Raw genomic sequence first — 13,113 nt, 5'->3', positions numbered from 1 at the left:
AGCCTGTAAGTAGTGAGAGAAGGCGTATCATTCGTGTATGATATGGTTTCAAGGAGGATTCCCTGCATACCACGTACTGACCAGGAGGTGAAGCTACGCGGTTGGTACATATGGTGTAGGACTGCAGGTACGTACTGGGTAGCAAGGAGTAACCTGGCAGCAATTTGTAGACTTGAACGGACGAATCGTCTTGTGGAGCCGTGGTAGGGTTACGAATAACAGGCCGGAGCGGCGGTGAGTGATCAGCGTTGCTGTGGCTGGGAATGCCTTGCAAGTTGCAATTGCAAGTATACGGACTAAACACTACTAGGAGTGCGAGTAAACAAGACCAAACAAACCGAGAGAAGGATGTGCGCAGGGTTGTGGAACACCTCAATACCAGATGGGGATCTAAAAAGGCTTCTAAAGTTCCATGGTAGAAACTCGTCCAAACCTGGGGGAAGGTCCCGGTGTAACTGGCGCCTTCAGCTTTGCACAGTGCGATCCTCTGCCTTGATTTAATGCTGTCAAGTCGTCAACATTCAACAATCAACAGGCTCCAGCTCTTTCACGATCGAGACCCCCTGAGTTTCTTTTTCCGATTTCAGTATGTCAGAGATGGAGTGGGCCCTGAAATTATTATTAATGATCCTTGTCAGTTACGTCGTTAGTTAGTTAGCTGGAGCGGCTGAGCAAAAACAAATCAAACCTGAAAATGCCCAATGCGTGGGGCAGATCCTTTGAACCACCGATTCACTTCATCAACTCATCACGGACTTCTGCAGACAAAAAAACTAACCATCCTGTTACTGAATGGCTGCGTCGGTTTTGGCGAGGACGGAAAAGAGAATAACCAAGAAAAGGAGGGGGAGCAGGAGGAAGTTGAGAATTGCCGCAGTTGCAGCCAGAAATAATCCAAGGTTAGACAGCATCCCACGGACGTATTTGTGCTCGGTGTTGTCACACCAGCGTGACCATTCTCGTTCAACAGATGGGCTCCTCCGGGCCCCAGCCGTTAGGGCGGCATTGGGCGAGAGAGCAGCCTAGAAGCGAGTCGTGTATGGAGTCCCCTTTTCTTTCTAGAAGCTCTTTCGAAGGAAGTGGACTCGCTCTAGCGTGCTGTACGAGTCCGCTTAGTGACCCTAGCGTGGATGGCATTTTCCCACGTTGGGAACCGAAAATAGCAGGCTGGACGGGGCCCCTTGCTCAATCCCCTTTCTTCGAAGCGAAATGCCGTCGCCCGTCGCAGATTCGCGAGTCACAACCTTCACATCTTCTCCGTCCCCTCCACTAGGAGGAATAGTGTAGCGGACTAACGTCCGCGTGAGGCAGGGGTGAGGCCCCTGTCTGATCAAGTAACCTCCGTGAGCCCGGAATGCGCAAGTGCGCAGACTAGAGAATCCACTCTCGTTCGTACCCCCTGAAGGTCTGACGTAGGTTGGTCGCAACGATGATGGTCTTCCCCATGCGGTCCAACGTGCCACGCGGTGCCCAGTTCGAAACTTTCTAGAAGGAAATTAGCTTTGCGCCGTTGTTCTGTGCGAATCTCGCCCCGAAAGGGGAACTGCTCCTTTATTGCCAGAAAGTCTTTGTTTATGATTGGCAGACACGTCGCGCTCAGAATATGCCTCATCGAGGATGCGTTCCCGATAATATACCGACTGGGTTTGAGGGAACGAGTTCGTTTGAGGTTCAAGAGCCCGCACGCGGAGGGGCGATGAATTGCTTTTTTTTTTCTTGAAGGGTAATCAAGATGCATCGAAAATGAAATCGACGTCTGCACCCGACAGTCTGAACTAATTGGATAATGGGGCAATAGCAATCGAAGGAGGTGCTCGGCTGGTCGGGGCTTCAGGTCTGATTGGATTCAAAACGATCGTCTCGTCGCACGATGGGCACGTTAACGCAGTGCATGCCACTATTACCTGGCAAAGAAATTAAGAATTAGATTAGAAGAGGCTTGCCTTAGGTTGCGCTGCCTCACAGGATCATGCGTTCATCGTCTGGATCGAAGCGTCAATAGCATCAGATCCAAGCGGGAGCGCTCCTGAATATCAGAATGAGGCTATTCAGGGTCTGCAATGCTCCATACAGAGTGCCGCCGGCGATGCGCAGCGGGTGTAGTTGACTCGCACATCAGTTTCAGCGATCAAGAACGAGTGGTCCATCCGATCGTCGTGTATCCACCGTAGAAAGATGAGGCCGCTGGAGTCGTGAAGATGGATGGGAAGAGCCTGAAACCTGCGTCAATTTCCCGCTCTATCTTACTATTAATATTTCGGGCTGTACCTCGATTCCCTCTTCCTTTGTATTTTCTGATAATAATACACTACTAAACACATCCGCATCCCAGCAGATCTGATCGGATCTCCCTGTCAGTCTCCAGGCCGCCAAGTCACGAGTCTTCCGCCCTGCTGCTTTTGTCTCTTATTTACTTGCTCCGCGACCTTCTCTCCTCTTCCTCCCCTTCCGTCAGGCCCCTCGGCGGTGCCAGTCTCTCGCAATCCACGTTCTCTGTAAGTCTGTCTCTCTTTGTCTGCCCCCGACGATGTGTGCTCGCGACTCCCGCTATGACGCAGCCCCGAGTGGATGCCCTTCCCCAGCTCCTCGGTCAAGCCTCCTCCCTGTCTGCCGGCTGCCCGCAGAATGTCCCTTTGCTTGGCCAGTAATGGGCTGGCCTGGTTTTATTCTTGCCAGGCGGGATCAGAACGCGACATTTTCTTCGTCTTCTACACCGCATCATCTTGAAAAATCATACCACCGGCCGCGATTACTGAGCGCGCTCGCAAAGAGGAGGCGCGGGAGAACTTTTGCCTGAGCATTGTGCTAACGTCTTTGTCGCATTCTCTACAGCTGAATCATACCGGACCACTTCTTGCACTACAAAACGCTCGAAATATCGCTTCTAACGACCGCAAACCTTCAACCCGCTCATTTCTAAGATCCCGTGTTGGTGGCAATTAGTCGTCGATCGTTGTTGGCCCAACTGTCATAATACATCGACTTGGTCTGAAACGTCGCACCTGTTTCGCCCATCGTCGCGCCGTGCTCGTTTGAAGCCCTTCCATCGCCGCGTATTCCGGTCGCTGCCTACAGGTATAGCCGAAAAAAAAAATAGAGTGGCCAGGTTTGAGACAGTGGCTGAGCTTTGTCGGGCTGTGAATTGCTGAGATTGACGTGTCCGCTCTAATCTCACCCGCTGCTTCGGATTCAATCGCGACTCGGGAGACTCGAGTTTAAAATTGGAACCTTGAATCTGGAATCGACTTCCGCACCCTTGCGACCCGTCGCTGTTGCCCTCGCTTCGGTTGGCTGTTGTTGCTCTGCTTTTGAAGCTCGACCGGCGTCACATTGTATTGTCGCCTTTTACTCGGCTACGGCTGTCCGAGTTACGCGTGAGTAAATTCCATATCATTTTTTTTTTGTATACAGTTCTTCCTCGTTATACTATTGCGCCAGCGTCAATGGTTTGTTTCATTGTCGTCTTCTTTTTTTCCCCCTCGATCCAAACATCTCATCACAGCATAAACCCGACAGAAGCCGAAACCGTGTTGACGATGTTTTTTGGTAAACTTAGGCCCCAAAATTTTTGAGGAAAACGTTACCTCGCGCTTCGATATTCTGCAAGGTCTAGTCGCCGGGTTCGCAACTCAAAAATAACACCGGCGTGGGTTCTACGGCTGCGCGTCACACAGGCTACCCTGGAATACCACTCCGATTTGTCCTGACTACCGTTCCTCAGCAAACAGCTGAGCCGGGTCATGGAGATCACAAACATTTTAAACAGGAAAGCTTCTGTGGCCATGGTTGCGCCAGACGCTCAGTTTGACCAGCAACAGTTCATGCAAGCCCAAAATCTTGGTCATTCGTCTTCCCCCAGGATGAAGTCAGAACCCGGCGTGTCCGAGGCGGTTGATCAGCCGGTCCTCTCATATCCTCCCCACGCTCCGCTGAATCAGATGCCAAATATCAACCAAGACATGCGATACGCGACTCATCCACCCAACCCTCAACTACCCATGTTGCAAAACCCTTATGCCCCTGCGGGATATTCTACGACACAAATCCCGAACAGCGTGCCCCAAGGACGACCGGATCCCCCTCCCAAAACCTTTCACTGCGGTACCTGTGGCAAAGGGTTTGCGCGTCGGAGTGACTTGGCAAGGCATGGTAAGAGAGTTCCCATACGTACTGTCACCAGGAAAGTTTCGATTCTGACATGTTTTAGAACGGATTCACTCGGGCGTTCGTCCTCACGCTTGCGAATGGCCGGGTTGCGGAAAACAATTCATTCAACGCTCTGCTCTGACAGTACATTCTCGGGTACACACGGGTGAGAAACCGCATATGTGTGAAAGATGCGGCAAGGTATGTCAATTCGTTATGATCCAAAGATGGTCCCTGGTGCTAATTATAATTTGGTTCTGAAGCCTTTTAGCGATTCGTCCTCTTTAGCTAGGCATCGCAGAATCCACTCCGGAAAGCGGCCCTACAAGTGTCCTTATGCGAACTGCCAAAAGACTTTCACACGTCGTACAACACTGACGCGCCACCAAAACCACCACACCGGCACTATCGAAGAAGCTGCTGCGGAGACCGAGGCCAACCTCAGGCAAAATAAGGAACGAGGTAGGATGCCTGGGGACGGAATGTTCTCTGAAGGCTCCGTTCATTCAACACCTTCCCCCGCCCATCACCCGATCTCACCGGGTGGTGATCTTCCGCCTCTGAATATCCCCCGTTCTGCGGGTGATTATTACCTAGGGAGTGGTTCCATCCCACCCCACGTTCGAGGGGACTTCCAACAAGCAAGTCCCCGTGCGTCTCCGACGGCGACGTCTCCATCCCTATCAAGCTTCAGCAGCGCTCCGCTTCCTCGACCGTCTATGACATCTCACCCGTCTGGCTATGGGCCTCCTCAGCCGCTTGAGCCGCCTGCCAACAAAGATCATCGGCCAAACAGCGTCAGTGGGAGTCCTCATATGGCTAGTATTGGATGGGGTTCCCCATCCCACTCCAACATACCGTCTCCTGTTTCGGCGCCCGATTTCGGATACCCTGAGCCTAATGGACCGTCGTACCCAGGCTCTGTACCCCCTCACATGTATTTCCCGAATTCCACAATTCGGCGGCCAGCAAGTACAGAGCCAGAGAATTATGAGCTAAGACCGAAGCTTGGCGACAACGCGTGGCCAACATCAGTCTAGGTTTACTTTTCCATGCGGGAAAGAAGCTTATCCAATCCATTCAAAGCTATGCACTTTGGATTACAAACAACAATAAATTTCCTTTGTTTTGTTATTACCCCCTTGTTGCGTGCATTTTCTACTCTGCCTTGGAATTATTACTGTCCCACGTTTTGCATCTACTCATACATTGCCGTGTCTATTTCATTCAGCATACTATCATGTTAGCATCTCCCAGTGTCGGGTATAAAACGCTGGAAAAGGAGTCTGGGACTGGCTAAGCTGGGTTGGTTGATCGGTTGGTTATTATCGCCATAATGGGGCGTTGTGATTCTCTTGTTATCATCAGCCTGATTTGTGGCCCTAATGTGCGATTATGACCAAGGAAACGAAGCATCTATAGAGTGGGAAATGGGTTTGTTGTTTTGTTTTGTTTCTTTTTGTTTTGTCTCGAATCAAGGCTCGGCTGGGTTTTGGGCTCGCTTGGGAATGGAATTGGGACACTGGGGTTAGGAAGGTCTATTATTATGCTTACATGTTTTGTCATTTTTTGTTTTCTTGTCTTTTTTTTTTTTTTTTTTACCTCTCTCATCTTCGTCTGCTTCTTGAACCTGATATCGTTATAACATGTTTATGTTTTCCATTTGTCTGTAAATGAATATTTCTTTGTACAATAGACTAATATCTGATATACCATAATAATGTGATACCATAGCACAAACAGAACCTAAAGATTTCCCCCCTAGTGTAGTTCAACTGTCTTTACATGGAATTGTCTGTTATGCTTCATCTATATACACTTTGTTTAGTAGCGGACTGGAATTCATATAGTTGGAATCAGAGAAAAACTAAAAACTCCACCCTTCCCATAATACACACATTTAAGAAAAACAAACGCACTTATTCCAGGTATGAACGCCGCCACCTTGAAACCGATGATGTGGACAACTGGTCAAGGAAAGTAGAATGGGAAATTAGACGAAAACCTCTCTACGACGAATGATGATTCTAAGTAAATCCTGAGAAATTTGCACCTGAGCTCATAACATCTGGACAAGCGCAATTGCAAGCTTGAGAAGAGGAGGAACCACGTAGAGCTCTGGCGACCAAGCCAACGCCAAATCCGGCAGCGGATGTGCCGCTCCCTGCGGAGAGAAGGGCAAATCGGAGAAAGACCTCAGAGATGGTGACGACGATTGATATGAGAATTAGGACAATGATGATCCATGTTTGGTCTGTTCGTAAATATGGTGACAGTTTGGTTAGTATTGTTCTTTTATTTTAAATTCCCAGTTCATGTGTTGGGGGGAACGCACGGGATGTCTTGTTATCAGCGATGGAGTCAGAGAGCATCTCAGCCAGGTCTAGGAAGACGCGGCACCGTTCATTGAGGACTTGGATTCGCGGTTTGATTTCGAGATATTCGCGAACGGCATTGTAGAGTGGGTAGAGGGTTGGTTCGCTTTCCCAAAAGAAGTTGGGAACGTCGAGGACATTCGAAGCTGTAGTTTAGACAAGTGGTTGTTCGTTAGTGATGCTTTTCCACCCTAATAAATTGAAGGGCCAGGGATGGAATGAACGTACAAAGATTGACCTCGACTCGACTCTTGAATAGTCTTCCTAGAATGCGGAATACTTCTTCTCGCTTCATGCCTAATGTCCCATTCATGGCAAGACGACGCGGCACGTCCTTGGCCTCAGCCATTTGGCGGGCCATTACTTCTTCGAAGAAACAGAGCTTTGTGCTTTGGGCTATGCCATGACTTATGGCTAGCTTTATCATGTGGTCACCGCTTCGCAAGGTGATCATATCGTTATAAATGCGTGGACGGGAGATCTCGGTCGAGTACTCAAAATGGAATTCCTCGGTCTCAAAGTCCTCTTCTAGGAGAGGCAAGGTTGCTAAGGTTATGGGCGAGCCAGTCGCAGACGACGTTGCAAATGCCAGATCGGCAAGTATATCCTTTTCTTGCTTCGCAGACAAGTTCCAAAATACGACTACCCCATAGCTGAATACGAACATCTCCGCGACACTGTATGGAAGGCTCGTGGGCCCGGCGCTATTAGGGGATAAGTGGTCGTCGCTCGTGGTATCGTGATGAACATCTGCGACCTCATGGTGGCCATTATGCCCATGCTCCCCGTGATCTTCAGCATGGGAGCGAGTGTCGAAAACGGCATGCTCGGTGGACTCCATATACTCGTCATGGTAATCTCGCAACTCATTGCGCTCTATCTCCTCATCCAACAATGACTTACCACCAGGTTTCTTCACGACAGGACTGCTCCGCACTCTATATCCGTCATTTCCCGGAAGCAAAGGCAGATGATAAGCCGTATACAGACAATCATCATACAGCTTCGACCTGCCGCCGTGTCTATCCCTGACGAACGAAGAGATAGAACTCATCTTATAAGCCTGTGCAGTGCAGTAAGCCGTAACACGGGCCAGTTTCTCCGCGCGACGGGCCTTGGGCAATCTCTCCGCATAACTCTTCGCCCTCTCCGGTCCAGTCACCCGGCGGCGCATCCTCTCCTCCTCCGCCAGGAGCGGGGCCAGGTCGTTATCGACGCCAAAATCGCCATGCAGTCTCTTCTTCTGCGTTAGCAGCGTATGCCTCACAGAGTCAGGATCGAGATCTTTCTCCCTCGCAACCCGCTGCACCAACTCCTCATCGACCGTCTCATCGCCAATTTCGTGTTCTTCTTCTTCCTCTTCCTCTTCCTCTTCAAGCTGCGGTTCTACTCCTTCCTCGGGGAGCAGCACGAGTTTCTCGCTAACTTTAGTCGAGCGAGGGGGCAGCTGTGGTTGCACTGCTAATCGTCCAACCGCGGCCGCCGTGCTCGATGCATTGGCACTGCTACCGGTACCCCCATGTCCTGCGCCTGAACCGATTAATCCACCTGCTGCTGATGCGAGTCGGGATCGCGGTCGCGGTCGTGCTAAATCGGGAGGATTCCGTTGCTGCATTGATGGTATGTCGGAGGCATATTGGAGGACATTATCGACGGTGATAAAGCGGGTAGCTGGAGAGCGACGGCGACGGGGTTGTGCAGACGGTTGTTTATCTCGGGAGTCAGTTACCTGGGATTATATTGGTAAGCACCGTCGCCTCGACAGAATGAATTCTTATAATAAAGGTATTACCAGGACATGAGGACTCCTCTGGTTTGGACCACGACCCCTTGATGATGACATGATCGCGGAATGACAGCTTAGTTATGAATATCAAAATGAGTCCAAGTCTCAATAGAATAGAGCAGGACCCCAACTTCCGAAACTAATTGCGTCCCGCGCTCGTGTTTCGAAACTCAACCTCTTCTAGAATGTTGATGACCCATAGAGCGTTAGCTCAATTCAATGGTAACATAGCTGCAGTTCATCCAACGAAGAACCAGGAAAGCATGGCTTCATTGTCCCTCCCACCGCTTTCCCCAAAAAAAAAGCTGTCTAACGGTGCAGGGCGGTAAATGACGGCAAAAGTCAATGACGTGGGCGGACTCTTTCTGCCCTTAATACAGCGGGAGTGCATGATACAGAGCTGGTACGCCTATTCCAGCCCAGAGAGCGAGTTACATAGGATTTACCGGTACTGAAACAGGGTCGGTGCCGGGCCAGCCACGTGTGGGTGGGGCAAATGCCTGGATCAGGCTTAGCGGTACTGTCCCGTCTACAATGACCTTCGCTGACCTGGGAACTCTGCAACGCAAGCCGGAAGTCTGGTCGATCTGGGGTAATTTTATTCGCGAGGCTCGAGGCGATCGAAAGCTCGGTAAAGGCCGCGGCAGATGCCAATTTATATCAATTGCGGCGTTTTGCACAGGGCATCCTGCTCTTTATGTCTATCGTAATTTAGGAAAAGAAAATTTGGGAGAAATTCCCGGGATTTCTGGACTTGAATCGGGTGTCAAGCAGTCATTTCTTGCTGGTGGGGAAAATACTCATCTTCAGAAATGGATGACCCCAAAATTCAAAATTCAGCCACGGAGGGGTAAGCCGGAATTGATTGGATTGGAAAATTAACAGACTACATTGAGAATGGCAAAACAATAAGGAGAGCTCCAACGGATGACTATTTTTCCAAACTTCTATTTGATTTCAGACTCAAACCCCATTTGATTCTATGTAGCAAAATCCATGCCCGGGCATGTTCTGATATATATATATTGACGACAGGTTTTTATCAGTCTCTAGCAATATTGAAAGCTCAAGATAAAGGTAGTCTGCCGTTAAAAAACGCCTGAAAAGAAGTTCCGAGATAATGCCTCACGCTGAGAATGCGACGCAGTGGAAAAAACAGAGGAAAAAAAAAAAAAAAAACAAAAATGACGAGGCAAGTAAAACGCAATGCTGGTGAAATAGTTGTATAACTGTGCTGTAATATCCGATTCTGATAATTATAAAACAGAGGCAATAGTGCATAAAGATCTTGCTAAGCCGAAACCATCAAAGCCCGCTTCGAAGCCGTCGATCTTCATCCCAGATTTCTTCCTTCATCAACTGGAGTCTGGTGTGCTGCTTCTGTAGCTTCTCCAGTTCCGCGCGTGGGGGGTCTGAATGGGCTGCCATGGCGTCATGTAACGAGCGATACTTGGCATAAAACCGCTTGAACTTCTGGGACTTCTCCCGTAACTGCTGCATCAGCAATTCACGGCTAAGAGGTGGCGATGCACTGCCCGTGCTGCCACTCGAAGTGCTCACTCCCCGACGTCGCTTGTGATCAATATCGCCATGTAGGCGGCCAGCATCTTGAATCGACGGCCGCTCAATACCTGCCTTGCGTTTCAATGAATTTGTAGTCTCAACTGCCTTTGTCGCACCATTCGGCTTGGCGGGTTGTTTCGCGGCAGATCGTTCTGTATTGATATGCGGTCTTGACAATTGAGTTATCAACGGAGATGAGGATGATGAGCTAGATGAATTGTTTTGGCTGGACGATCGGCTACGATTTGGGGGATCGGTGGCTTTAGGGACGGGTGATCGGGCGGGAGCTGGTGCTTTTTGCGGAGGCTTTTGTGGAGACTTCTGGTTCGGAGGCAAGGACGATGGTGGGCGTTTGGTCGCAGAATTCTTGCTGCTGGAGGAAGGATCGGCCTTGGATGGTCGCGCATCGATCTGGTCAGTTTTGGGTGTGGGTACATGTGAGGGCTCTCTTGAAGATTTAGATTCAGTGGGCTTGGGGGTCGGTTTGGATTTAGGTAACGTCTGCTGTGTTTGCAACTTCTCAGACGAAGATGGGCCATCCGGTAAATCAGTATCGTCTTCGTCCGAATCATGTACATATTCAGCGGACTTGAATTTGGTCTCCAATTTCGATGGCGTCTTCTTGTCCGACTTCTTGGTCACACGACCGGTCAGGGTGCTATTAGCGGCAGTCTTGCCCTTCGCAGTCGGTCGTTTGGCGGCAGGATCCTTATCATTGCGCTTCTTCTGTGTGTTCATACCGGATTTCGGAGCGGTATTGGAGGAATTAAAACCACTTCCAGTAGATTTGTCAGTTTCCTGACTGGTTGTATCCCCTTCCTTGCCAGCTTCGTCCGATATTTGTATCCGGGGTGTTGCAGGTTTCTTGATTGGGCCTGTTCGCAAGTCCAGCCGCGATAGGCACTTGCCTTTCCCGCGCTCTTCCTTAGGGAGTAAACTTTGCCACAGCTTATCGGAGCGTGAGAGTCTCATTCGATCGAATGCTGAGATAGCATTCTCGATTGCTTCCTGTCTGTCTTCCTGAGACGGGTACGGGAATTTCCACACGTCCAGTTCTCTGTATACTTTATCTCGAAGATCGAACTTCTCTGGATTGATTCGGTTCTCTATCCCGTATTTTTGAGCCAAAGTGGCACAGTCTTCGATCGAGGCGCGGGTCTGCCGGGCTATGAATTTGGTAGAAACGGCCCGAATGGCTAAGAGGTGAATGAAAGGAACCTTGAGGGCTTCGAGGCGGAGGCGATCTTTGTTCTGAGAGAGAGGAGCTGAGGTTGGAGTGAGAGGGGCCATAGAGATCGGTGATCGCGCAACGCCCAAAGCAGGGCTTGAAGATACTGAGCGATTGGGGTTGGATTTGTTCTTCAGCAATCGATCCTTCTCCAGCTCCACCTTGCTTGAGGGCATGCGGGCAAGGAGTGCAGCCTGCCTCCCGGTGCTGGAACGGCTGTCACCTGCTCGCAGGGCCCTTACTTCCGAGATATCGGTGATTATGTGTGTTTTCTTGGATTCCTTCCCTCTTTCAAAGGCGCTCAAGCTCTGCTCGAGATTTGCCAAAGCCTGGTCGGTGGCCGCAGTTGCCTCCTGGGCTTTTTGGACCTCCAAACTGTGACTTAAAACGCCCGTGAAGTATAACCCGTCGTCGGTGGAGTTTTTCGAGTACATTTCAGATCGATGGGACTCGGAGGAGGAGTGGAAGTGCTGTGATTTGTTGGTACCGTAGTATAGGGTCTGGTGCTTTCCGAGGCGGAGCCGAGCTGGCTGGTCGGCACGGAGGCTCTCAATCAGCTCGTCAAGAGTACTTTGGGCAAGATTCAGACGCATTATTTGAGTGGATTTAGTTGTAGTATCGTCCCCGGGGTTGTCTCTATGCAGAGACAGCCCCGTCTCCGGGATTTCTAGGAAGGGCATCATGTCGGAGAGCAAGGTAGCTCCCGTCATGAAGCGAGAATGAGTTATGTAGACGATGCGGAGGACCGGCCGAATAACGGAAATTGGGAAGAGGAGAGTCTAGTTTCGAGGGCCGGGACAAGGACGGGTAGCAGCGTGAGGACTGCAGGTCATCGGCCGAGTGTACGGGAGGTAAAGTTGAGACAATAATACGCCATGAATCAAGCAACGGAGGACTTGGGAGGCTAAGGAAGTTTTGCGTACGGAAGTGCAAACGAAGGATGGGAAGAAGCAAGACCCATGGCAAAAAGATTCTGAGGCCAGGGTCGAGGAGGGAAAGAAGGTGAGAGAGGAAAGGAAAGAGAGTCGGAAGGGAGAGGGCGAGATGAGATGAGATGATGCCGAAGAAAGCAGGCTTGGGACGAAGCGTAAGGCGGAGCGTGAGGGCGACCACTGACCCGACAAGGCGAGTGGGGAGCGGCTGTATTCTGGTTTCTGGTCCGTATTGTCGTTTCGGGGCCCTTTTCCACGGCCACGCATGCACTCGAAAGGGCTATAATAATAATCGTAATAAATAAGTAATAATAATAAAAGACAGTAATTATCTGGGCGAGTTCTGAGTTTCGATGCTCCGGCGAGGATTACCAATAAATACTTAATAATAACAATGAAAGTAACTCCTGGTTCCTTAATTAATTATTAATTAGTCCTCCTCTGTTCTTTACCACTTTCGCAAAGCTGCAGGCCCCGAAGACTGCCCGCATCTTGCATTCATCTGCCCTCCTCTCCTTGGCTCAGCTCAAACGCCTTTGAAGCGGAAATGTTTGCCCATTGGGTACCAGATTTGCTGAGTTTGACTGTCTGCAATCTGCACCATCCATGTTCGCCGTAAAGGATTATTCGGGAAAACAATAAGAAGGGCAAGACGAACAATAATAGGAAGGAAGGATGATGGTACGGCCACCAGTGAGGAGCGGCGCGTTTAATGGAGTCGGTCGTGACCTCTAAAGTCATGATGGTTGCACTAATTGAGGAGGGCAGCCGTGAAGACTTGACCCGGAGCCCAGAATAATTACGCCGTTCCGCATGTCAGTCATGATTGACCCGCAGCACAATGCAGCCTTCAGTGGCTCTTGAAACCGATGGCACAACAACACCGCAACTGATAATCAAGGAATAACAATGAGGTAACCAAGTAGATACTCAATTATTTCTTTCTGATCTCCTGAATCCCTTGGACCTTGATCTCTTGGGACAGAATGGCTTTCAATGTATCGAGATCGGAGCGTGATCTGTCAGTCACCTGGTTCCTTGGCCAGGCCCCATCAGCCCCTGTAACGATTGTAACGATGAGAA

The 13,113-nt window shown here is 50.0% G+C and overlaps 3 protein-coding genes across 3 annotated transcripts; 1 reads left to right on the top strand and 2 right to left on the bottom strand.

The window, feature by feature from the left end:
• Window positions 1–3,782: 3,782 nt before the first annotated feature.
• ASPSYDRAFT_84440 (putative C2H2 finger domain protein) lies at window positions 3,783–5,186 on the top strand (the record flags this gene model as incomplete). The annotated part of the gene is made up of 3 exons (XM_040851348.1): window positions 3,783–4,149; window positions 4,208–4,347; window positions 4,410–5,186. 3 exons carry the CDS (start codon window positions 3,783–3,785, stop codon window positions 5,184–5,186), a joined length of 1,284 nt encoding a protein of 427 aa, XP_040708235.1.
• A 694-nt stretch (window positions 5,187–5,880) lies between these two features.
• On the bottom strand, window positions 5,881–8,585 carry ASPSYDRAFT_39158 (RMD1 family protein). Its single transcript, XM_040845840.1, has 4 exons — window positions 8,314–8,585; window positions 6,750–8,250; window positions 6,482–6,667; window positions 5,881–6,400 (listed from the first exon to the last, which is right to left on the bottom strand). The coding sequence occupies exons 1-4, from the start codon at window positions 8,362–8,364 to the stop codon at window positions 6,174–6,176; spliced, it is 1,965 nt and encodes a 654-aa protein (XP_040708234.1). The 5' UTR covers window positions 8,365–8,585; the 3' UTR covers window positions 5,881–6,173.
• Window positions 8,586–9,612: 1,027 nt separating this feature from the next.
• ASPSYDRAFT_53931 (uncharacterized protein) lies at window positions 9,613–11,781 on the bottom strand (the record flags this gene model as incomplete). The annotated part of the gene is made up of 1 exon (XM_040848766.1): window positions 9,613–11,781. The coding sequence occupies one exon, from the start codon at window positions 11,779–11,781 to the stop codon at window positions 9,613–9,615; it is 2,169 nt and encodes a 722-aa protein (XP_040708233.1).
• Window positions 11,782–13,113: the final 1,332 nt, after the last annotated feature.

Source organism: Aspergillus sydowii (assembly GCF_001890705.1).
Source record: "Aspergillus sydowii CBS 593.65 unplaced genomic scaffold ASPSYscaffold_1, whole genome shotgun sequence".
NCBI classification, from domain to species: Eukaryota; Fungi; Ascomycota; class Eurotiomycetes; order Eurotiales; family Aspergillaceae; genus Aspergillus; species Aspergillus sydowii.
Note: the sequence above shows the minus strand (reverse complement) of the source record. Positions and strands in the feature narration are given on the sequence as shown.

What these genes read in the sequence shown, in the direction of transcription:
- ASPSYDRAFT_39158 (XM_040845840.1), bottom strand. Translation starts at nt 8,364, where the DNA reads ATGTCATCATCAAGGGGTCGTGGTCCAAACCAGAGGAGTCCTCATGTC. An exon ending in TCGAGTCGAGGTCAATCTTT is followed by an intron (nt 6,668 to 6,749) that starts GTACGTTCATTC and finishes TCTAAACTACAG; the next exon opens with CTTCGAATGTCCTCGACGTT. An exon ending in CGCTGATAACAAGACATCCC is followed by an intron (nt 6,401 to 6,481) that starts GTGCGTTCCCCC and finishes ATTTACGAACAG; the next exon opens with ACCAAACATGGATCATCATT.